This window comes from Scomber japonicus, chromosome 9 (assembly GCF_027409825.1).
Source record: "Scomber japonicus isolate fScoJap1 chromosome 9, fScoJap1.pri, whole genome shotgun sequence".
NCBI lineage: Eukaryota > Metazoa > Chordata > Actinopteri > Scombriformes > Scombridae > Scomber > Scomber japonicus.
Genome location: NC_070586.1, coordinates 24,610,725 through 24,636,975, shown reverse-complemented (window position 1 = coordinate 24,636,975; position 26,251 = coordinate 24,610,725). Strand labels below are relative to the sequence as shown.

Genomic DNA, 26,251 nt, shown 5'->3' with positions numbered 1-26,251 from the left:
TGAACGACTCCATAATCTACTTTACAAAAACTGTTTAATAAGTGCATGCATGTCTGATACAGTCTGTACTATTTCAAAAATCTGCTGTAAACACTTTTCATTTTACTTGGTGTCTGATTATGTGTCTTGTCTGACATTGCGAAGTTTGAAAAAAAAAAAAAAAAAGTAGACTTAACCAAATAATCACAATAGCTGATACAATCGGAGGAAAAAGAATTCAGCTCATCTCACTTATATACTCATGATTCCAGCAAGAGAATTTATTCTTAATATAAAATAACCATACTTTTCGGAAAGACTTTGTTCCAGTCTAGAAAACAAAGAGAAAAAAAAAGGAACAAATAGACAGAAATGCTAGTTTCAGCACTTTGCGGATATTGTCACAAACTTAAAATAAATCAGTCACTAATTACAGTATAAAAAGCATTATCGCTCATAATCCAGTTACAAGAAAAGGAGACAGAGAGAACTAGCTTCTTCATGTCAGTTTCCTCATATTGAGCAGGAAGGGGGGAGGGGGTACACTTTGGCAACCTGTGCTATCAAAACATAGTGGGTACAAAGAAACCTCTTTTGAAATCTTAATATTTGGCCCTCGTGATTAAGGGAATGAAATGTACCCAGGTCAGAATCATGAACACAGTTTATGAGGGGAAAAAATATTTTTTCCTGTGCATACAGCTCTCAGTCAGTTTTTTTTCTTTTTGTTTTTAAGTACTCGGTCGGTTGTTGTACTTGGCTGTTGTTGCATAGCTCTCTTGTGGCGAATGGGACATGATGACAGGTGGGTGGGGATGAGCAGGACTATCGGAGGAGAACATGATGAGGGACTGGTGGTGGTGGAGGGGTTGCCAAGGTGATGAGGGTAGAGCATGCTAGGTCTCCTCTGCTGCACCCCGATGAAGGAGACTTGACGGAAGGATGGGAAGATGGGAGGAGAGGAGGAGTGCAGTACTACCTGTTGCTGTTGGACATGGCATACTGAGCCTGCTTCTGCTGGAGGAGCTCTGTGATGGCCAGCAGCTTTTTCAACACATGCTGAAGAGAGGAAACAGGGATAAGATCAATCTTCTTAAACAGGTACGACATGAATCATGCTGTGTCAACACAACAGTGATTTTCGCATCAGTTTCTGACCTGCTGTGCTCCTCTCTCATTGCTCAGCGTCCGGAGCTCGTCTGAGTGTGAGGCACAGACCTCATGCAGCGCAGCCAGGTCCCGTGACAGGTCTGTCCTAAAGTGCTCTGTGGCTTCAGGGAGGTCGGGGACATTCTACAAATGCAGCACATAATTATTTGAACATCTCAATTTCTGAATGGCAGATTGTAAATTGATCAAAAGGCAAAAAAAAAAAAAAAAATCCTCACCCCCAACTCATCCAGAAACATGATCATCCTATGTTTGTTGTTTTTGATAAAAGGATTCACACCCTCCATGTATGGCTCCTGTAATGAATAGAAAAATATATGTCAAACCACTCTAGTAGCAGGCAGAACAAATACAAACAATTCTCAAGAACTACTCTGCTGGTACATGCCCACTATGAAAACAATACTTCTGCATGCTACTGGTTTAGCTAAGCACTCTGTACCTTAGCGCCGAATTCAACAAGGTTGGCCAGGTTCTGCACAGACTTGGCCACCAGTGTGAGGGTCCTGCCTGCTGTTGAAGATGGAGGGTCTGCAAGAAGATAAAAGGTAAAAAACACAGATTATAACAAGTCACAGCAAAACAGGAAGGTTGTGTGTGTGTGTGTGTTAGAATGGATGCTCACCAGCAATGATGTTGAACATTCTGGGGTTGAGAATGGCAGGACAGATCAGTCTTAGAAATACGAAACCGCTGGAAGAGGAACGGATGTTAGACTTTGAATTAACAAACACTAAAGTCACACACTAAAATGAAAGTGAATTATATGTGTTTGTTTACCTCACAACTCTTGTGCGCATGGTGGTGTTTTTGGGCCATTTCTGCTGAACGGATTTTTGCAGACAGCCGTAGATGAACCTCAGTATCCTGAAAGGTCATAACAGGGAGAGAGGGTCTTTTTCTTGACTATTGCATCCTTGCATTTGTATTTCTTATACAAATGATCCACTGACAGAACACCACAAACAGTGCTGTGTAGGATTGTATGTGCGTGTGTGTTTGTTCTTACGGTGGAAGGATCTCAGCAGCCATGAAGATCTTCTCCACTAGTTCAGACAAGATATTGAGCAGATGAGCCAGGTTCAGGTTCACATCCTCATTCTTTTCCAGTTTAGAAGGGTTCAACTTAAAAACAAGGAGAGACAGAAAGCATGAAAAAATGAAGATACATTCATTTGAATCCAGTAAATATGGTTGTGAACAATGAGATGAGCTACACTTTCTTATTCTACAGTTTTCTTCAGCAACTGAATGCAAAAATAGGTGCCTTACACGAAGCCTGTAATAGTGATACTTCATGTGTTTTGGGTACATACTGATCAACCCTGGATAGATACATTAATATTTGTTATAATTGTTAAAATGAAAGAGAATTTAAAAAAAATTAAAAATAGTAGATATTTGTTCCCACAGGTGTATGAACTCGATACAAATTTCTAGATTCACATTGTTCTGGCTTTTTTTTTGGCAGTGTTGTTGAGAGACTGCACTCATAGGATATACATGCTGTGTATTTGTACCGCAGATAAGTGCAAGGATAAATCTCCTGCAGGGTTGTATTGCTCTTTGTGAGTGAGAGGGAAGTGCTATTAGATATTTAGATATTTACCTCACAGGACTGTTTGCTCTCCATGATCTTGAGAATGGTGTCTTTCAGAGCGTGATGGACGAAGGGTGTAGCTGTGGACTTCATGTACTGCTCCATCAGTGTGCTGGCCAGTGTGGTCGCTCTGAACAATGTCGTGGCCTCATCTGGTTATAAGGACATGGTTGTATTTATTTCTTATAAACTACTCAACAAACAATTAGCTGCAGGCTTTCCAGTGATCAAGTATACAGAAATGAACTAAAACTAGACATTCCTATAAAATCCATAATGAAATGCACCAGAGGAGTTAAAAGTCTGAATGTGAACTACTGAAGGTACAGTCCAGTAATTCTCCTTTAAACATGCCTTCTTTTTTTTTTTTAAGTTAATGTTGGTTTTGTGTACGTGTGTCTTACCCTCCATGTTAATCTCTCTGTCATTGAGTGTCCTGAGTAGCGGGGCCTCAGCATTTTCATGTCTGAAGATCCGCAGGAGGAGGCTAGCCAGTAAGGTACGGTCTTGACCACACACATGGGCCAGAGCGTAAATGACATGAAACTCTTTCTGCAAGATCATCTACAGAGTACACACAAACATTGCATCATTATAAGTTTAAGTGAATAACAGAGCAGTTAGTAGACAAATACCAGTTTTTGGTAAATCAGACCTCTTTAAACTCGAAGTACTCCTCTTCGGGCATGATCTTCTCCATGGAGTAGCGGGCACGTACACGCAAGGAGCCCGGCTCGATGCCTTTCAGAGGCACGTGGGAACTGAGAGGGAACCACTCATCAATCATCTGGCCCTTCTGCAGACGGTTCAACTGACAACGCATGAACACTGAGAGGGAGAGATGGAGGTGTGGAGGAAAACAAAGAGTATGAACCACAGAAAGTAGGTAAAAGAACAGACTTCTATTAGGGAGACTGTATTTATTATTCAATTGATACATGTACTTACAGATGTCACTCTCCTTGCTCTTTTTTGTTTTGTTGCTCAGGCTGATTTCAAATCTGTTGATTTCACTCGACAGGTCACTGGAACAACAGATCAATACACTTTTTAGTCTTGGACACAATGTCAATTTTGAAAGGTTACTGGAAATATGCAGAAGTAGGATAAGAAGGAGTGAAAGAAGTTGAGGGAGGAAAATAGGGAGAAGGCACATATGTGATTAACTCACTCAAAAATGAACTCCTCAGTGAAGACGGGATTCTGCCCCTCCCTTGGGTGTGTCTTAGCCACCTGGACGCTGTTCAGGTAGATGTTACAGTAGGGGTTGGTGAAATACTTCACCGGCAGCTTGTGGGCCTCCTCAACATACAACATCAGGCTGCTCACCTGGGGAAAAAAAATAGGGATTTATGACCAAAAACAAACATGCAGGGATGGGTTGTAATAAAAATGCTCTCAACTTCAAAAAAAGGAAGAAAAAAAAGACTAATGCCTCTATTTGTCCATTCATCTTAAGATGTTGAAACATTCCTCCACTGACTTTTCATTAATATACCGAAATGCTAATGTTGTGCTCAACCTCAACCAAGTCCTCAAAACAAATGTATGCATGTATGAATGATAATTATGCAGCAACAGTGATGGACTTGTCTACAGACTACATGTTTGGTGTACCTGTCTAAGCCTCTTGTTGGAAGTGGGCTGAGTGGTTTTCCTTAGGTTACTGCAGAACGTATGAAGGCATTTCATCCAATCCTGGAAAAAAAAAAAAAGATAATTGTCAGCACATTGGTATCACAAGAACACTGTAACTGCTAACACTACTAGTACTTAAATAAAACAAGTAGGCAGCTGGGGAAAGATGTAATCAGGAATATGTCAGTATGAGACAGAAAGTTAGAGTTCATATTCTGAACATAACATATCAGGAGCAGGTACAGTATGTTAAGTCATTTTCAGAGATGGAACACCAGTTCAGATGTTTTTCTCATCATCTGGACAAAATAGATATGCATGAGCTTTTGCTATGTTTGATTACACAGTTAACACTGATAAGAACATGTGGAACCTCTTATTACCAGTGACTGCTCTGGAGCCTCTCCCGCAAAGTAGAAAATGTACTGTTCCTCACTAAAGTGCTGGACAACAATCTGGAAACAGTTTGGCCTGAAAAGATAAAAAAAGAAATGATAGAAAAAGAGTTTACTTTGTAAAAGATGATGAATCATTAAAAAGACCATTCAGCTCTTCCTGCCAACTTCACTAAATTAGACTAAGGAACAACATTTTGACATCTCACCTGCCAAACATACTGTCATGCACACCGTACACGGAGCACACACTTAGGTCGATCAGCCCTTTGGGTTTGGTGGCTCTCTTCTCGCTCTCAAAATAGATGAGCTGGGCATCGTTACCCTCCAGGATGAAGTAAAGATTCTTCCACCGTTTGCCTTTGCCTGAAGGTGAGAGGAACCAATGACAACTGTTATTATAAGAGTACTCACTGATAGATTCCATGACAGGAATGAGATATATTATTCATGATATTAAAAAGAGGCTGACACACCTTTGTTGAACAGGAGGTAGCCTTTCTTGACGATGTTTTTGTAGAAAGCATCTTTTGTTTTCCGCCTGATAGTGTTATAAATTTCTCTCCCATCCACTGTGTCACTAAGAACTTGTTCCTGGTGCTAAGAAAAAGAAATAAATAAAAGAATAAATAAATAATTCACACTTTATACACCCACAGAGGCACAATTAATCAAAGAGCATTTTAGTTATTTTTTACTTATACTTGTACCCACCTGCACTGACACTGGTTCTTTCAGATTGAAACCTTCGACAATCTGCTCTTTCTTGTAATGGTCTATGATGTCATCAACACTGCCAGAGACAAAGAGAGTAAATGACGTGTCACAACTCAGTAACCATGAGTCAGAATACCAGATTTTTGAAGGCTACATCTTCAAAAATGATACAATTAGCTTTTCAGTTTTATTTTTGACTGTGATATAATAACATCTAAACACAAACATATTGCCACACACACCTGTTGTAGTACCTCCCCCCCATCATGTACTGATTGTTGGGGGTGGGGGAGATCTTAAACCTTTGGATGTTTTCATTGGTACGAAAAAAGAGGGAGTAGTCCCCGGGTGTGTTGTCTGATGGCCGGACTAGAAAACTGCACACCTGGCCAACTACGCATGAGAGAGAGTAAAAGAAATGAAGTGAGGGAGAGAGCAATAGATTTTAGTGTATACTCAGTCATACATTTTGATGAATGGGATTTAATACCCTCAACTTATTTACAAGAAAAAATAATGCATAGTAATGTTCCAAGTGATTCATAACTTTGGATGCAAAGATGAATGGTACCTGTCATCAGTAGATTGTAGGCCTCTTGCTTAGTGATCTTCCCATGATACCAGCTGTAAGAGATCCAACACGAGCAACAGAAGAAGAAAAGCAGACAACAGAATTAGTTCAATCAACAAAGTGCTAATGTTCAGTGCTTCTAACTGCCAACAAATATTTAATTACCCACATCCGTGCTGAGGACTTTCATTATAGTAAAATGACTGCCTGGTTCTTTCAAAATGAATCACAGTGGTCTGCAAACATATCAAATATGCTAAAGAAAGAAGGGCATAACTACGACCATAAATTAATGTATAACATCCATCCTCTCACAGAGGCCCATGGGTCTTTGGCATGCTTACATTGTTTGGGTTAGAGTTAATGACTTAGTCAGACTTGAAGATTTGCCAAGGCTGAAGGACATGATAGATGAGGACACAATAATGACTCATACTTTACACAGTGCTGCCATGCTGTTCTGTTTGTTACGACACAATGATTTACAGCTCCAGCAGAGTTTGCTCGTGTGTATGGATGGTATGGACAACAAGTCAACATTCTGTTGCAGAGATGACCAAATTATCAGATATTATTCAAAAAAAAAATGTCCAGCGCTTAAACTTACGCTTTTCCCTCATGTGGATCCTCTTCACGCCCCTAGAAAGTATCAGAAACAGAAATCTGTCAATACAGAAAGTCTAACAGACCAATGGCTGCAGTCAATGTGATGTCTTTGGATATATGGTTATTTGTTATATCACAACCTTGAGTACTGTTCAAGCTGCTTTTAAACAATATATTATTTCCCAAAAAATTACTGGGAAAAAAGAGGGAACAATAATATTTTTAAAAATCCATCATGTATTGGTTTGTTTTGAACCACACTACACCATTTTACTATGCAGACACAACTATCAGTTTTTATCTCTTTTCAGGAGCTTTCTCTTTAATGTCTTGATACAAATCATGTAAAATAAACACATGTCGTTCCCCTTCCGTGCTGTACTCACCACCTCCTCAACAAGATCCTCCACAATGAGGCCCTGCTCCTCTGTGCGAACATTGGTCACCCACATCCAGCCATCATCCAGTTCATTGTGAACAATAAACATGTCCCCTTTCAGGAAGCTGGAGACACATACAATGAATATTGGAGAGATGAATAATGTTGTAACACTGCAGATTGTTTAATTTGTAAGTTCTATATTTCATGCTTATTTTGTTTCTTTTAATATCTACTTATTATCTTTGTAAGCTTTGCTCTGCATAGGTTTCTATCATGATATATTACACCATATCTCTCTTTAACATACTGTTGCTCTGTCAAACTGAAGGCCAAGATGTGATTATCTTGACCATAATGTGTAATGTGAAGGGAATTTAACATTTAAAAAATCCAGCTGAAGAAACTGCTTAATGTCTATTTATTTGGAGTAAACTGTGATACCACAATATTGCCAGCAGGTGTCTCCTCTGACACACACAATGTTTGAGGTAAATAGTGCATGTCTTTCTACTCAGTTGAGCCTGTGGCTTGCTGGCAGACTCGGGGTTGAGGTTGACTTCAGACAGATGTTTATCAGATTTAGGAAATCAGGGATAGCTGGGATCATCAGTAAGTGTGCCTACTGCAGCTTAATGACAGGGACAAGACTGTTTTTCATTAACAAGTCAGATGATGTGCTTTCCAGGCTGCTATGAAGGGAAGAACAGGCCTGTAACATGCCCAACAATCTGAGGAAAACTAGGCTGCTCTTTGGGAGAAATACAATAAAACAAGGAAATCAGTTCTTGTTCATGGCTCAAATTTTGTGGATCATATGTGTGAGACTACTATTAAGTAATGACTGGCTAGATAGGAATATGTCATGCTAAAACAGATGTAAGACAAGAAAACTCTTCTGCATCAATATACACACACTTACCTGATCTCATCAGTATCTGGCACTTTGGTGTATGGAAGTATGGCCCTGACTCTCCTCCTGTCTTCTACAGGCTGGAAACATCCACACAAAGAAGAAAAATTACATTCTCAGCCTTGACCTTCTAAAACGACACCCATGTTAAATCCCCCCAATTATTCCACAAAATCAAGTATTCTACTACATCTCCCTCTGGGAGATATCACACTCACTCAGCTATAAAAAGGTAATTTGCATTTGCTTGAGCTTTGCCTTAAACAGTTTTGAATTCTGCCCCAAGGCAAAAGAAAAAGGGAGAGGAAAGATATGAAAAATACTCCCTTGTACATTGAGCAAGTAGCCGAATAAGGTTTCTTTCAAGTTAATAAAAGGTACATTCTTTTTGCCCGGTGTTTTAACCTTCACACATGCTATCAGGTTACAAGAGTTTTATTGGACAATATTTCTTCAGGGTGGATTTCATTTTGCATTTTCATTGTCATGGTTTTTGCATGAATATGGCAATAGCTTGAATTATGTTTTACTTGAGGTAAAGTTCTAACAGAAAAGTAACTAACAGCTAACAGAGAAATAATAACTAATATAGCAAATATCAAGTTATATGTCACACAAGCTGTGTAAAGAGTTTTAACTTTTAGGGTAAAGAAGATCTGAATTATTTAAAATGTGCTGACATTGTCCTTTAAAGCTTGGCATGTGGGTAATCTATACTAACAGCCATAAGGTCACTCTTACCTCTGGGGGCGCCACTGGGCATAGCAGTTTTTCTCCTTTTAGCAGGCAAGACACATAGCTGTAATAACCAATCAGGTCTGACAGAGAAGAGAACCGCCGCCCACCAATGTAATAGTCCCCACACATGGCGATTATCCTGTTGAGAGAGCACACAATGATAAAAGACAGCACAGTTATTTTTAGATACAGGCTAATTGTATCGCTGGACAGTTATTCATTAATATGTAAGTGAAGTTATGTATTTCATTAGTGCTGCTTCTGCTACAGTACTATGTCATGTAATAGTAAATATTACTGAGACAGAGACAGAGACAGAGAGAGAGAGAGAGAGAGAGAGAGAGAGAGAGAGAGAGAGAGAGAGAGAGAGAGAACCCTGTTGAATCCAGCTGTCATGACTATGATATCTATAATTTGCTATTCAGACAAAAACCTCAAAATACCTACAATGATTAATTACAATGGCATGATAGGAGTAGAGCTCTAAACCTATCCCATTGCAGCGCAACTAATCCTAATTCACTGTCATCTGCTGAGAGGATCTTTGATTGAGGGTTTATAATAAATGCACTTGCCCAATTACTCATCTACTGCATGCACAATTGAGGGCTATCAACCTTTTGAGGTGTAGGTGTCCCGCAATTAACCTTGTGATCATAACTTCCTCGCAGACAGGCTATTTCCTTCCAGCATCAATGACATCATGGGTCCACATTAAACCCATATGAGTGAACGAGATGATGTCATTGTTACTTAATTAGAGAAGTGCATTTTGTGGAGGAAATGTCTGCAATTTCTCAGACCACAAACCATTTCCTCTCTAAGGTGTCAAATTAGGACCAGCAGGTCAAATATAAGCAGTAGAGCAGTAGAGGTAGCAGTAACAGGAAATGCTATTTTTTTTAAAACTGATTCTAGTGAACCTATAATAAATGACTTCATCTATAAAACGTGAGCTCACAAACCCAATAACCAGTAAGTAAATTTGGCTGGGCACATTGACCACTATGCCTGTAAACTGCCTATTAAAGAGTGTGCACAATGGCATACGGGTCACAGACTGGTGTCCACTGTGAGACAAAATATTAGCCGAAGCCTTCATTTGAATTTTTTAACAACAATACCATGTCAATGTAAAATAATGCACAATCATTAGATATAGTACATTAAAAGTTACTTTTAAAGAGGTGTAGTGATGAGGAAGGGACTATTGGGATAAATGTTGAGGTCATTGTCTGAGTTATATCTGACTGACAGTAGGAAGACATTTTGATTGTATATAATAGTATTAGGGTAGTTATTTGTGAGTGGTACATATGATAAACATTGAGTTAAAAGAGAAGGGGTAGGATCATATAAGGGTACACTTCTTTCTGCTTCTTTTCAGATATATAGTTATTTATGTTGTCTATTTATGCTTTTGAGACTTTGTTTACTTGAGAGTTTGCTACATGTTTACTGTTTATTTTATTAGTTATATATTGTTGTGTTTTTGTTCACAAACAAAATAAACTTAAACTTCTGTGATGAAGGGCACTTCCCTTTCAGAAATAAGGCAACAGAGTGTGACCAAAATTAGAACAACACAGACAGAAGTCAATTGATAGTTTGACCTTCACACCCCCACCTCATGTCTTAAACACACATCAGGAAATGCTGAAGCTTGGGTGCTATCTATAAATGCTTAATGTTCCCACATTCTTAGTAGCCTCTTGTACCAATGAATACTTTTACTTCATCATTCAATATCATTACACACCTTGAAGGAAGCCACTCTAAAAGGTATTTACATTATTTTAAGTAGAATATGTGCCTTCATTGTTGACCTTGGTCTGAAAGAGCACATCTTCACTGCTTATGTGTGAGCTGCAGGGTAAATGTATCCACATACTGAATATTACATATCCAGTGAGGGGGAGGACAGATTGTATTGCCTAATCAGTCTTGTTTTATTGACTGTAAGGGTTGTAAAATACCCCCAAGGTATTACTACTAGATAAGTGTGCTGTCCTTTCTTTTATTTCAGGTCCACCCACACAAATTGCATGAAAAGAAAGTCTTATGTGTCACGCACCCACACACGAGTGGTGGGTTTCAGCAGACATCAAAGCGTACATGTTGATACCTATTATAAAAACATCGTTCACAAACCCTGAACTGTGTGTCTGAATGACTGTGACAAATAGGTTGAGGTAGTCTACAATGACACAACAGGCACCGGAAACCACCTCTCAAACCTCACTTTAGTATCGGCTCTCCTGAAGTTGGGCTGTCACTGTAGTCAACTGATTTCTGTCCTCTTGTTTACTAGTTAATGAATAACTTGTGTAATTCCCCTATCCTTGCACTCTACTTAGTGATGTTGCCCTTTGTTGTGAATTACGGCATGTGGAACAAAAAACGCGGAATTCACTGCAAGGACAGTACAGGACACTGACAGCATGCACAGGGTGGAGTTGCAGCAGTTGCAAGCATTTTTTTGCTTTAATGGAGTAAGGGACTGAAAATAGTGCCGTCTTTTTTTTTTGAGAATTGATTCTAAATTGAATTTGCACCCGGATATGGTGATAGTATATTGTCCCAGGGCTATAAAATAAACACTGTCACTTGTCACAACCCTTATTTTTCATCTTTCTGTTCCATCTTTTGTTTGTCAATTGTTTTTTTTCACTTAAGCGCACAACACTAAACGTGCACACAAAAACTGTGTACATTCTCCAGCCTTTGCTACCTTTGTCTCAAAATAATCTGGGGAAAACCCTGCATTTAGTGTGCTTAACAAAAAAGTAGGTGCCAAACCTTAAAGACCCTTCCATTTTAAGGAAATCCTCTGTTCACAAACAATGTTGTTTCCCAGTAAATCAAAGCAGCACTAGACAAAAAACAACCCAAATAAGGTAATGTTATGTCTCTGTAGATGGCATTTATGATGGCACCACCTGAGTGGATCTTATTGAAGAGCTCCGAAAAAACTTCTATTTTGAGAAGTACTACAGGATTTAAACCAGCTTTTGCTACAAATTCAGATGTCAGAGATTTTCTTTCTGCATGTTAAAAATACTCTTACCTGAAGTGGTTGACCATGTTGGTCATACTGAGGAAAGACAGGACAAAGGAACCGGGCCGGCGGTCACTCTCCCTGATGAGGTAGCTGCCAGGGTTCCGGGCCTGGCGCAGCCGCTCCTCAGCAATGGTTCGGTCTAGCTTGCCATGGTACCACCTGAGACAGACAGACAAAGGGGAAACAGGTAGATAATGGATTAGGACATTATTCATGTATACAAATAGCATCTTGTGTATGTATAACCATGAAACGGTAAACAGAATACTTTTTTGTGAAAAGTCAAACTAAAATGTGATGTAACTGAATGGGGTCTCTTGCCATCTAAGAAAGAAATTATTAACATACAAAAAAAAACAACTACAGCTTCCATAAAATGAATTGAGTCATCACAAAAGATTCATCAACTGTTTAGTTGTGAGCTCTGCTGTCCAAAAATGTCTACACTGTTCAGGCTTCTTTGTTTTTCTGTCAGACATGTCTGAACTAATTGCAACCCATCATATCACCGATGGCCTTGCATATTTTGTCAATCTGTGGCATTTAACCCATGAGAGTCTTATGGGAAATGAGTTAGGGGTTTCTAAAGGCTGCTGAAACAGGAATATTGAGGAAATAAAAATGTCAATGTTAGACATGTTAGGTTTTAGAGAGCTTTCTGTTTTTGGAACAATGACCCTGATGTTCTGGTTTAACTTTGGCTCGCTATAAAAAATATATATAAAATGTGTATTAGCGTACTAGCTCTTGCTCATCTGCATCTACCACCAGCATTTGAGTTGTTTTGTCTGTTAAACTGGAAATGTATGGTTCATGACACTGTTTTAAACTGCCAAGAGGAACAAGGCTGAGGGCAGGTACAGCTAGCGGTGTCCTTGTGCATATAGGGTTGGATTCATTATTCTACTTTCAGGGCATTGTAGTGGTAGATGGCAGCCTATATACAATAGATAAATGAATCAAATAAATCAACATGACTGAAATTAGGTCAGCTAGAAAGTTTGGTTTTAACTTTCCGATTAATTGCCCAGCCCTTCACCAGAACACTACATTTTTACCTCCTAATCTCTGAGTAGTTGCTGTGTGATTAATGTCCCATGTCCTCTTGTATGTTGTGTTTGTGTTTTTGCCCTCAACTGCAAATCAAATTTCCCCTTGAGGGACAACAAAGATCTGAAGTGAACTGAAGTACAACCTTCACAAAATGAACAAGCCACATATTCTAAAACAAATGGAAAGGAGAAGTCACCTAAAAGCTTAAAAGCCAAAAGCTTTCATTTTTGAATTTCCAACACACCATTAAATAAGTCTTGCTGCTCTCTGAATTAAACAGAAGCCAACACTGGTTAAAATTTCAGCAGGTGAGGCTGAACTTGACAGAACCTTGCCAGCTAAGGTAAACAATGAACAAGCTTTTACAAATTTAGGCCACTGGTGCCTCTTAGAACAGTGGGCAGCGACTTTAAAAACATCTAGCGGTGAGAAGCTGAATGAGTTGCAGTAGCTCTTTTCACAGGAGACCTGAAGGGCTCCCATCTGGTTAAGGTGAGCAGGGGACACATGGTGAAGTCTGCTAGGACAGAGTAAGCTGGGGAAGACTTCCTGAGAGGAGGCTGAGGAAGAGGAGAGGGAGTATGAAATGTATGAAGTTTGAAGTTCTGAACTAGTCCATGAAAAATCCTGGGCTGGGTTTCTGAGCCAAACTTCCCAAAAACATTCTATTCCATTGCTTTTAGCAATTCTACACAACTAACAAAGGGAGCAGCCAATGTCATACCTGCAACTTGGAGTGTAGCATGGCACTCGACTGCATGGATCATGACTGAAAATGCTGGTTTGTAACTAGAGCTCAGACTCCAAAACCTGATGCGGCAACCCAGTGGCCGCAACATCCATGGTTTGATTCCCGGTCATGGACCTTTGCATGACATACTTGTATCTGCCTCTACCTGTGTTTCCTGTCTCTCTCTAAAATGACTGTCAAATAAAGAGTAGAGTCTGGTATATCTGAAGGCTCATACATACATCACCAAACAAAGAACTGTAATGATAACATTTTATGTTCTTAGCTGTAAATCAACTTGAGGTAGCACTAATGGCTGCAAAAAGATGCAGGATTCAGTCTGTCTATGATAGCATGCTGCAAACTAACAGACAACACAGGGTTAAAATGCTTCTTCTAAATGCAAACAGGCTTGTTGTTGCCTATCAACAACAAACAGTACCTTCTAATACCTACAACTGATGGTTTACATTTAAACTGGTTAGTTTATATTTACAAGCAAATACAAGCAAACTACAAATCAAAATCACTTTAAATGTTTATGTGTCACTCTGTACTGTAGTATTACAGAATAGTTCAAAGTTTAGTCTGTTATGGCTGTGAGCAGTGTTTTCATGGGCAAAGCTGTTTAATTAATGGGATTTTTCTGTGAAGATTTTTAATTTTAAAATTTGAGACATCAGACTATTAGTCTCCAGGTTTGTTTGTCAACATGAAGAAGCCCAGTTAAACACACACAGGCTTGAGTCTAAGCCTCACTCCTGTAAGATATACTGTTTTGACAACAGTAAATTTATTTGGTTGAAGCTTTACACTGTTACATAGGACAAATTGCCTAATGCAGCAAAATGTTGATTCAATATGATCAACTGGCCCAAGGCTGTGCATCTGCAGCCAGAAAGCCTGCTGCTGTTGCTGTGGGTTAAGCTGTGGTACACAAGAAGTTTATCAGCTAGCCTATTCTGGGCTCAGGCGAAAGTACAAAAATAGTAACATATGATGGGTCACTATTAAAAAGAGATACACCAAGTATTGCATCTGTGTGTTAGCTTTAGCACATTATGGTTTAAAGTGCATTCTTGTAAAGGCATTTCAAAGATTAAAGGACATGAGGGTAACATTTCTTATACCATTTTTTTTAAATATTCAACCCTGTTACTTTAGTACTTCAGCAATATTCTGTTTCTGTGAACTATTACTAGTCTTCCTACTCACTCAACCCACATTTATGAAAATGGCAAAAATGGGTATCATAAAGATAAGGAAAAAAATAAAAAGGCATAAAATATTTAAGAAGTGAGACATCACAACTGCCATTATTCTACAAAACCAAGCATAACACCAGTAAAAAAACAACAACAAAGAACTCAAATAACTTAGCAAGCCTAAAACCAAGGATCGTTATCAAAAGGTTTATTCTCCTAAATCAAGAAATATTAAATAGTATTTTTTGCCTGCAATATTTTGCTGTTGTACCTCTAGTTTTTGGAAGACTTGTAATAAAAATAAACCAATCTGGTGTATTACAGTGTTTTAATAATCCATTATCAATACACAAACTTTCCACTGGGTACCATATTGGATGGCGCTGCTCTGCTGTATTCTCAGTTTAGGTTAGTGGTCATTTTGCTGAAAACATAGTTTATGGCTGTGGCATTTCTTACTTAACCACAGTACTATATGGTGTGAGTCATAGCAATCTCAGCCATGTGGATTTGTTGTGCCTACAGTGCCTGTAGTTCATCTGCATTATTGATCAAACCATGTTAATTTACTTCTAATGCAGAAGCAACTAAAATCCTGGTGTCTAGAGTTTTGGATGAAAAGTCACAATGAATTGTGGTATTTTTTTTTGCCATTTAATTAAACTTTACCAATGCTTTGCACAACACATCTCAAGAACCATTTATATAAAGATTTAGAATGAATGTGCTGTGTCTAAGACATTTCCTCTAACTTTATTTATGAGCTTCATTATTCAGGCTTTGTATTATACTGTTCATGATGGCATGAGTAAAGCAAGCAGGAAGGGTGTTAGAGTAAACAGACTGAGCACAGGCCATGACAGTGGTAATAGGATACAGTGCTACTATCAGCTTGAGGAATGCCCTGTCGTGTCAGAACATGAACAACGAGCAGCACAGTGACGTCTTGCTTCTCTCCTCTACTGACGCGCGACTCAAAATAAGGCATATATCTCTCTGCATACAGTTGCCCCGCAGTTAACTTCTGCCAGTTGTTATAAATGACCATTGCACATGCATTCTACATTAACCAAGCCACAACTAAGAAAAAAGAGCATGCTTTAAACTGGTGAATGAGCGGGAGGAATTACCCACAGTGTCATTCTCAACAACCCAAAACACCTATGTCACATTCTGAAACTTTCACACAGGAAGTTTATTAAGTCACTTTAAGCTGCAAAGACGATCATTTCAGCAGTTTCAGCGAGCATACATGTAAGATTAAATGATATGCATAATTCTGCTAATTGTGTCAACTGCTGTCAAGTACAATATCACTGCACATTGTTGAAATCAAACATGCCCAAGCCTAGTGAGCTTGGGCAAGATGACAAAATCTAGGGCTTAGGCTACAGCAAGCATAGCAGCATGATTTATTGTGCACACAATCCTTCTGGCTATATTTTAAGGCTTAATGCCTTAAAAACATTGCATCACAAGAGCTCTGACAGGATAGGCGTGACAAACTGAGTGTAGATTATGCCTATAGTGTTGACCCAGATAAACCTGTCCTATACAACTATGGTTTCCCTGGTTTTTTTTACGCTTTTGATTTAGAAAATACGTCCATGATGTCACAGAAAGCACACAGAGTGAACAATATAGTTTTCTTCTTCAAACTGGAAGGAGAGACACACTACTGAAGCTCTAATTGTCTGAAACTGCACAAATATGACCACGTTTTTAGGGTAAATATATTCAGTAGAACAGCACGATTAGAAAGAAGCCCTGCACTACTAATTAAAGTAAGTAAAGTAAAATACTTTTTTTTCTTAAGGTTTTTTTTTTACTTATGAAATTGTGCTGTAAACGCAGAGAGAAAATATGATTTATGATTCAATTAAAAATAAATTGTAGGCTAATGTTCACTCATAATTAGGGTATTTTAGCACAGAAAGAAAACAATGCTGGCAAGTTGAACGTCATAGGCTCCACATAGGAGGAATTAGGCAATGACTAATAAATGAATGAAGAAAATGACATAAAAATGAAATTACATCAATAGAATAAACTGAGATACAAGTAGTTACAGTCTTGTGAAGAAAATAAAGCAAATTTAAACTGTATGAGGTGATGTGTGTCATACCAAGCTAAAATACTTATATGGCTTGGTACCAAGTTATCACAAAATATACTCCACTGACCAAAACCAATAAAGTACAAATACACAAAGTCTCTTCTTCATCCACTTTCCTTACAGCTTAAATGTAACCATATAATAGAAAACACAAACTGGGTTTTTTTTTTTTTTCTGAGGGCATGTCTCTAGGGGCAATAAGGCTAACGGGACAGACACAGATTGCTGCAACTTGATTGAGCTGGACCTTGTCTGCCTGTCTGTCTCTCATTAAGCTCTTTTGTGAGCTCTTTCTATCCAGCTTATGTCCCTCTTCTTCTTTTTCTGTTTTGATGGATGCGGCTGTTCTTGAACATCTCCACAGACGTACTGTCAGCTCTCATCAGTATCAAAAAGTAATGAAACATTGCATTACCGTACATTATAAATGCACCTCAGTGGAGCTGCCGACTTTCTACAGAAAAGAATGAGCACAAAATATTTTCTACACAAAAATTTAACACCCAGTAAAGTATGACATTTTAAAAGAGAGCTATAGTCCAGTAGAACTATATTATTTACCATGTTAGCAGACTTTTATCCTTCAGGTCCGGGAATAATATAATTATCATTTTGCCATTAAAATCCCAAAACCAAGTGTTTGACAATTACACAGTGAACTTTTTTCAAATGAGAGTATAGACACAAAAAGATCTTTAGTAGATTTCCTGCAATATTAACATTGATAATTCAGAAGAAAGCCTCGATTAGCATCATTTCCCTTTTTTTTTAAAAAACTAAATAATGAACAACTGAATTAAAATGGGAATAATTACATTTAAAAAACTGAACAAAAGGCAGAAATTAGTAGGAACTGTCAGCATTTTCTACCAGGCCATTGTTTGGGAGGCGAGTTAAGAAACTGCAGGTTTATTTGATGCCACACTTACGCCGAGTTCGCTCTCTGCTGCATGTCCCTCCTATGTGTCCAGTGGTCTCACAAGGTGTACCCACTCCACTGACAGGACTGCTGGCCAGGCAAAAACTGTAAGCTCTGATGTGCAAAGCATAGCAAAGACAGCACTAAATCCATACGAGCCATGATGATGTGACCCTTCTGCTGCCTTGAGACACTCATCTCCCGTCACTAGGGTCAATAAGCAACATCCATGGAAGTAAAATAAGCACTAAGAGATGCAGACTGACAGCCCACATGCATTCAGTTTTACTAACTAATAAGAGAAAAACTGAGTGATCAAAGTCAGGTCCTGATATCCTCCAGCCACTGTTCTTAGGAGATAAACAGGTTGATCTTTCCCAATAAAGAGACTGAGGAAAAGTGTCACTCTGTAGTCTTGGCTCTCACTTCATCCTCTGACTTTCTCTGCCTTTCACTCTCCCCTCTTTCTCTCTCATAAAGTCATGCATCATGAGCATGATGCCTATTGGTTTCTCAAGCAGTCGGACAGCAACAGTAGGGAGTGGCATATCAGCACACATAGGCAACTGGATGAATGAGTACACATTCATGTGCAGCCCGTAAACACTCAGATATACAGACTTGCATCTGTGGAAACAAATCAACCTTATGACTAGCACTGGCCTTGGAGAGTAGTTTTCTATAAACCTGGCCTCAGCCAGGCTTAAAGATAAAAACACACAGTGATGTGAAGCTTGCTGCTCAAGCAATCTTTTAGTAAATAAATAAACACCAGAGCTTCTAATGTGAACACTGCCCAGGTTTATGCACCAACCAAGTCAAACAACAATTATGCAAATTGTGATCATTAAACATTTACCTACATTTGTGTGCTCAAATTTCCACAATGGAAAGAAAAAAAAATCAAGCGCAATGGAGGTGTCAGACTGACAGCAGCTGTGAATTTGTTTTGTTTTGCTTAACACATGACAGATAGCTTGTTACCTCAGTCAGCATAAAAGAATGACAGCACACAGAGGCAGACTCAAACCATACAAATGGAAAGATGGGAAAGAGCCATCCATGCATCTTCAGCCTTGCTCAGCTTCAGTGCTAACCAACCATCTTCATTTTAATGCCCAGCCAGACACAGGGACCAAAGCCGACATCTCGGCTTTCCTGCTGTGAATCAGCCTCCCTGAAATAATATCATTACATCAGTGACAATAGGCTTCACTGTCATCTACCCATACAGTTCCTCATGAGCATTTGATTTCTACAAGCAAAGACGCCCAGTTAAGAATGTTAACATAAGACAGACAGTGTATCTCAAATACAACAGAGATGTGCTAAACTTGCTTTCAGTTGTGTTGCCGTTCTTTTGTACAAGTAACAATTCCCTAATAACACTATTATCATATTCGTTGTGTAGGAAGTCATGTCTGTAATACTATTGTACACATGTCTAAACTGGCACTGTAACACTCACAATGCAAGGTATTTAACTTACTATTCAGCACACCTAACTGATGTGAAAAGTCATTCAAATCAAAAATCCTGGGTATTGTCAAACACAACTGAAATACTTTTGAAGATCCTGTTAAGGCCACAATGAGTGGCTCAGAAGTCTTGAAAACAGGATGCAGGACAGAAAAGGCAGGGCAGTGTAGGTATTGGAAGGGCATGACAGGACATTGCGTAACACACTGAAAATGCATGGAAACCATAGGCTTTGCCTTATCAATGCACAACACAGAGCTTTCACCAATAAAAATGGATCTGGTATTTTAATCAGTGGGTCTAGTAAACCCACCATGTTTACTACAACATGTGCATCCTTTTCTGAAATGTTTGGCAGCCTGAGATGGCAGTTGTGAAAACAGATTTATATAAGCTGCAACAGTATAGCTTTCCAGGTAAAAGTATTGCTGTAATTGCTGTAAAAAATTGCACGCTTAATTCAAACTGCTTGGTTTATCTGTAATCAAAACTGTGTGATGACTGATCTTACCCCATTAATAAAACCCTGTTGGCTAGTTGTAACATATGGGTATAACCTAATTAAACTATGTGACATGATTCTTGTGCCAATTTTAGAACTCCATTGTATCTGCCATCTTAAACAAAGGGAAATTAGTTAGTATGGGTGCTCAATTAACACTGCAGTTAAGGCAATGTTTCCACTGCCAACTGCCAAATAGGTAAACTCGTTCACACAGCCACTGATCTTCAAATCCAACTTTTCATTCCTTTTTTTCCCTCCTTCCTCCAACCACCAATTCCTCTGGGGAACCATTTATGACTTAAAATCCTTTCTAATCTTCGTGGAAACTCAAAATCAACGACTCATTTCCCAGTGTGCTGTTTGTTTAAGCTCGGGCATTAGGCTGAAGGTTTCTACAAGCAGCAGCAATGAACGCTGCTGGGACCACCTGACATCTTCACGCTTGCCTCTTCGTTAAGACATCATGAGTGTGAAATTCTTACTGCAGCGCTGGAGCCATTGTTTATGAATGACATACTGTGTTACAGAGGTGTGAATAAATGGGACTGCTGTTTGTCTCTCTCACTCACACACACACACACACACACGCGCACGCACGCACACACACACACATTCACTCTTACAGCACTCTGCAAATGTGCCAAGTTAAGTTTTCACAGTCACTGTGCAATACACAGTGGGGCTACTTCCAGCAGTGTGGAAGTTTTCCACCATCACTCTTTAAACATGTACATCGCAGGCTGCTAACATAACTCAAAGGAATACAACATCAGTTTAGGAGCCCAATTAAAGAAGCATACAAAGCTCACTACACACCTGAAGAGACAGGGTGTGATTCACAATCACTCAGGGTAGTCAGCTGTGAATGTAACATCCATTGCTGCCAATGGTAAATTTGGTATGCTATTATAAGCACAATGAAAAAAACACTGTGACAAAGTCCATCAAGAAAAAACAAATGCATGCATGTCTTTTATATGCATGGATTGGACATTCACATACATTGCATGACAGTAGATGAGTTGATTGTATGCCATATAACGTGCCATTGGGTTCCTTACACTTCCTCCAGGCCAGAGATTGACCCATGTCTATGACTGTGATGCATTCTGCCTGAATACCTGTATATTAGATAAAGCATCATCTATAGGAAAACATCACTGGATCAGACAATAACCTCACAGAGAGTCCCCTGTCTATCACAGTGAATCAGTGACACATCCTGAAGGAGGGACATATCCTCGCCTTAACTGGGGCATCATTACATGGCAGGGGCAGCACCTTATAACTTGTCTGCTCTTGAGAGGCATCCAATGCCACACCAGAGTATGAATGAAGGCAGTGTGCCTCACTCTTAGAAGAGCCTGTGTCTGGCCTTGCAAATATTGCCAATGTTGCAGGTGTTCTCATGATGAGCACAGGCATACATTCATTTAGCATTTGATCTCAATGTTTTATGAACCAGATTTTTTCTAATTACATTTCTCTGGTAACAATAAACTATTTAATTGAAAACTGAACCAATACATCGTCATAAATATTCTTTAATGTGAGGAAAATAGTACATCATAAAAGCTTATTTTTTGTCAGTATTTTTCTTAGTGTGTACTTCTCAAGGCCTGTAAATGCTGTAAGAGTGAACTTCATTTTTATGAATATTGTCATAGACAATAGACTTCACAACACCTATTGGGAAACAGCTGGCTAATAATAACCAGCAACTTCTGTGGTCCATCTTTCCGGTGTATTCATCACCACTACAACCAATTCAACAAAACCACAAACCCAAAAGAGGAAAAGATGAGTTGTGCATGTTCCTTGCACAACTCAGTTGAGCAAAGTGTTTCAGGAAAGGACAGAGTGAGTTGATTCATTTCGACTCTCACCAGCGTGTTACGTTATGTGTGTTGGTGAAAGTGTCAGATAAACATTCGACTACAAGTCTCTCATTGTGAAACGAGCAAGACCAAAGAAAATCAATGCCATTCATGCACAAGTGACAACTGTTCCAGTGCGTCTCTGGCAACACTACAAGTTGATAAACTGGAATGCAAGTGCAAACCGATGGAGAAGTATTCCCTTGGCAAAACAACTACTTCCATGCCAGTGCTATATGTAAGCACTTGGATTTGAGTGAGGTTAATTCTATTTAGGCTTGTTTATTACCAGTACAGGCAAGAATGGTGAAATGCTGGCCTTCCCCTTCCTCTGTAATCTGACAGGGAGATATAGGGTAGCTCCTAAAATAAGAGCTGAATCCACACTCCAGGCCTAGGCACTTCCATATCTCACAGTATGAGGGCCAGAAATGACAAAGCTCAGTCAGCTCTTCTCTAATGAGACTGTAACAAATGGGAGGGCCGTATTTAGGTTATTACAACACCAGCACACACCCGGGTTTGGACATGTGCTTGTGTGCATGCCTGACAAATTCATAAAAACAACTTAGGATAATACATTTTACATGCTGCTACTAAAAAGGGTTTACAAATACCTGGTTTTAGCCCTGTTTCATTTTAATCACAAACAAAATATTGTATTTCAATCACATACTTTCCATTTAGTAAAGAGGACTGTAAACTGAGATTTCCTGAGACGTATCGGGGTCAATCTGGGCATATTCTAATGGATCACATCGGCCAAAATAAACCAGATGAAATGCCTATCCTTCTTTCTTTACTTTACTCTACTATACTTTGTTCACCTCAGCCTTCTAGTGCTACAGCCCAGCTCCTGTTTTTGACAGCCCACAATGCAAGCATTTCACTGCATATATGAATTTTAAAAAGGCACACCTAGTATGCGCTAGTGAAAATAAACATACTTTATCTTATTAAATCTTTTTTTTTCTCTCCTTTATCCTTCCTGTTAGTAAAAAAAATCAGGTTGCCACTTTTGAGCCAGCAAGGACTGATACTTTTGCCAGTTAAAATGACAAACGTTGCTAGCACCCAGTCACTTATCATAAATTTCATGAGTAACATGATGATAGGCCAAAATAAAACTTGGTTGTTGTCTGATTAAAGTGGTATCTGAAGCTGATGTCTGCATTCGCCCAACGATCATTTAAGAGGGGAGAAACACCAATCTGTGACACTAGACACATTTCTAACTCTACATTTAGGATCTGACTTATCAGCAGATAAACAATATTAAAAAGGGGCAAAACAGCTGACTAGCTATAAGTAGACAATTGTTCAGAAAACAAACAAAACTATATTTTAGCCCACCTCTAGTTTCCATATAGCATGATGGAGAATAATATTTCACTGAAAATCATCTGGTAAGCACTGCAGAGACAAACAATTAATCAAAATAAAGAATTTAATTAAGAAGATACAGTATTAACACAACAAGTATTTGTGCATCCTCTGAATATCAGCTGCAGATGTTTCATCGCTCAGACTCAAACTGAACTCCATAACATTGGGATCATTGCACTGTGCTTACATGTCAGCAATTCTCATTCAATTATCATACAGACTAATAAACAGAATGGAAAGCTTTAATTTGAAATGGGAGCGATACTAGTCCAACATGAAAGAGCCTGATTAGAAGATATGGCAACCAACCTGAACACGACACCTAACATCGCTGAGCATGTAACACGTTATGATCTGTTATTATTTTTTGTCTTCATCCCCATCTTTTTCCCTCTTTGTGTTTTTGTTGTGCCGTCCTATCTTATTTTTTTGTACATTGTCTTGTCTGTTTCTCTTTGCCACTGTATAATATAGATGCTTGTTTATTTTCTGTATACAAGTCTCAACATTGCTACTCAACCAACATTTGCTACATGTGTACTTGTAATGTGTGATATTCAAAATCTCAATAAAATATTAATCATAAAAAAAAGAATGAACACATAATCTATGTCTTACTTCATACTAATTTTCCTGAATGAAAATCATTAAGACTTAAGTCTGTTTTCAGGAGAACGCAACAGCCCATTTAATTTCTTTATCTTAATTTACCTATGTATGCCACAGCCCTTTTTGTACAAGACTGGACGAAGCTTAGTTTTAAGTGCAGATCACTTTTTTTTGTGACGTATTACTTTAACTGTGGACTCAGCAAATAATTTGTATTGTTTATTATTAACATACATGCTAGAGTTGCAAAGATCAGTGGATTAATTGAGTCGTTAACTATTAAGTTAATTGCCAACTATTTTGATATTTGATCATTTGGAGTTGTTCTTGAAGAAAAATGTGAATATTTTATGGTGTCTTTAATCTTCTATGACAGTAACCTGAATATCTTTGGGTTGTGGACCGTTGGTTCGGAAAAACAAGACTTTTGGATATAATCTTGGGATGATATGGGACAATTTTCACAATTTTCTGACATTTTATGGACCAAATTAATTAATCGAGCACATAATCGACAGAGCAATTAATAATGAAAATCATCATTAGTTACAGTCCTGTTTACTAAAGTGAAAATAACTCATGTCAATTACTCAAATGCAACTTTACTCATACAATAAGATGTATCTTATAGTTTACAAATTGTTTATGATTGATCAGTAATTTATCAATTAGCATCCCTACTCTTAATGTATCACTTCAAAATTAATTATGTAAAAGTTTAAAATATATATGAAATGGACATTAATCCTGTCTTCTTTGCGTCATTCTGAGTAGAGGAAACATTTCATTCCAACAGTTTGACTTAACTTTAACTGTTCAAACAAAGTGTATCATCACATGAACGTATCATTAAACTGAGATCACTTCAATAAGGCCACTCTGGTCTCATTGCCACAACTCTTTGGTTATTGGTTATAAAAACCCATAGTACAGAAAGTATTAATAGTGGGCTGTAAGTGTAGATCACAACTGCTGACAGGTGAGAGTAACACAAGCTTTGTGTATGACCTACTGGAGTTAACAGTGTGTCAAATCCAGAGTGTGACAGCAGGAAGCAAGTAAAACCACCGATACAGGACGCATGAAAATGTTGATTTCAAGACGTCATTTCTACTGGTAGTATACTTACTGGTTTGTGGGAGGTGCAGTGAGGGGGAACACCGCCTCTTCTTCCTCATATTCCGGTCCATCCTGCATGTCACTTTCATCCATAGTGCCGCCAAGAGCCCCATAACCTGGAGGCGGAGGAGGAGGTGGCAGTGGGGGGAAGGCAGAGCCCCCATCCGGGCCTGTTGATGTGGGTGAAATCCGACTAGCCGGACCCTCCGAGGTGGGAGAGCAGCATATGCCGCCCACGGTCCCTGAGCTTGTTCCTTGGAAAGCTGAATGTCCACCTCCTGCTCCGCCACTCCCTGTTGCGGACAGTACTGGTCCGGTCATATCCCCACTAGACTGGGGGTAGATAATACTCATGTCAGGCAGCGAGTCTGGAGAGGTGTTTGAATGTTGGCGGAGGGTTGGTGGTGGTCCTTGCCCCAAATCAGTTCCTCTCACTCTGGTCGACTTGGAGTAGTAGGGGAAAGGGGCCGTCTCCGGGCCTCCTCCGCCTGCCACCCCTGTCCCTGTCGTGACCGAGCCCGTCTCCTCACTGCTGACCTCCGCAGCCATCATAATAGAAAAATACGTAGAGGGGAAAAAGTCCAGAAGGGAACCTGCCCTTCCCCTCTGTTTCTACAATACTCCTTCAGCGTTTGGGCTCCAGGGAAACAACACCAAAAGTTTCTCAAAAAACGCGTTTAGCTAGCCAGCTAACGCTAGCCGAAAAGCTAACTTAGCTTATTTGGCTGCACTAGCGGGCGTTAGCTTCAATAGCCGAGCTAACGCTAGCGGGACGGCTAGCAGCTTCGAGACACTTGATGAGTTCTTGCTCGCTATGTCTTCATTGTTTCCTGAGTTTAAAGTTCACATAGAAACACTATCTGGAAACTAACATTCAAAATATTTCAAATCGAATATAAATTCACCCAGTATTTCCTGTTTTTTCTGTTCGGACTTCACCCTCGGCACCAGGCAGACCACTTCTCCGGGGAGTGTTGTTTTATTGTCACTGTTAGTGTGTAATCCCCGTCTCTTTTTTCCAGTGTTGTTGTTTTCTTTCTTTCTTTCTGAGTTTCCAGTCGTCTCGGGTAGAGTCCACAAACGACACAGCCTTACCGCCTAGATCCCCGAAACGGTGTGCTGCTCTATACAGACTCCCATGTCGATAAACCAAAGTAAAATTTTCTTGCGTATTCAAGCTAAGTTCGCCTTTATTTCTGGGTTTCGGGGCTGGTGGCTTGCCCGCTGCTGCGCTGCTCTTTCTCCCCTCCCTCTCCCACTCCTCTCCAGTCACATAACAGACAGAGCCAAGTGAACACAGAGCAGTGCCGGTTCAATCCATGACATCTTCAATCAGGCTACTATGAGAATTGGGACTCACATCCAAATTGAGATCCATATGAAACTTTCTAATGGTTTAAAATATGACTGCACCATGACTTTGTATACGGATTAGCGAGTGGGTGTGGCTAGAATTAACTATAAATCTCTTGCTCGAAGACATATT

The 26,251-nt window shown here is 39.2% G+C and overlaps 1 protein-coding gene across 1 annotated transcript; it reads right to left on the bottom strand.

Moving 5' to 3' along the window:
• Nucleotides 1-23: 23 nt before the first annotated feature.
• LOC128365355 (ras GTPase-activating protein 1-like) lies at nt 24-25,999 on the bottom strand. The gene is made up of 25 exons (XM_053326056.1): nt 24,776-25,999; nt 11,774-11,926; nt 8,710-8,845; nt 7,978-8,048; nt 7,063-7,180; nt 6,678-6,709; nt 6,071-6,123; nt 5,742-5,892; nt 5,497-5,575; nt 5,259-5,382; nt 4,992-5,148; nt 4,771-4,858; nt 4,367-4,447; nt 3,921-4,078; nt 3,698-3,774; nt 3,405-3,577; nt 3,154-3,313; nt 2,759-2,901; nt 2,159-2,274; nt 1,930-2,016; nt 1,775-1,842; nt 1,592-1,680; nt 1,368-1,445; nt 1,138-1,272; nt 24-1,038 (listed from the first exon to the last, which is right to left on the bottom strand). The coding sequence occupies exons 1-25, from the start codon at nt 25,315-25,317 to the stop codon at nt 955-957; spliced, it is 3,153 nt and encodes a 1,050-aa protein (XP_053182031.1). The 5' UTR covers nt 25,318-25,999; the 3' UTR covers nt 24-954.
• Between the last annotated feature and the right edge of the window lie 252 nt (nt 26,000-26,251).

Excerpts from the sequence above, each read along its gene's own strand:
- LOC128365355 (XM_053326056.1), bottom strand. The coding sequence starts at position 25,317 with ATGATGGCTGCGGAGGTCAGCAGTGAGGAGACGGGCTCGGTCACGACA. Across the intron at positions 8,049-8,709 it reads GCCCAGTGGCGCCCCCAGAG|CCTGTAGAAGACAGGAGGAG; the intron begins GTAAGAGTGACC and ends GGATGTTTCCAG. Across the intron at positions 5,383-5,496 it reads AAGAACCAGTGTCAGTGCAG|CACCAGGAACAAGTTCTTAG; the intron begins GTGGGTACAAGT and ends TCTTTTTCTTAG.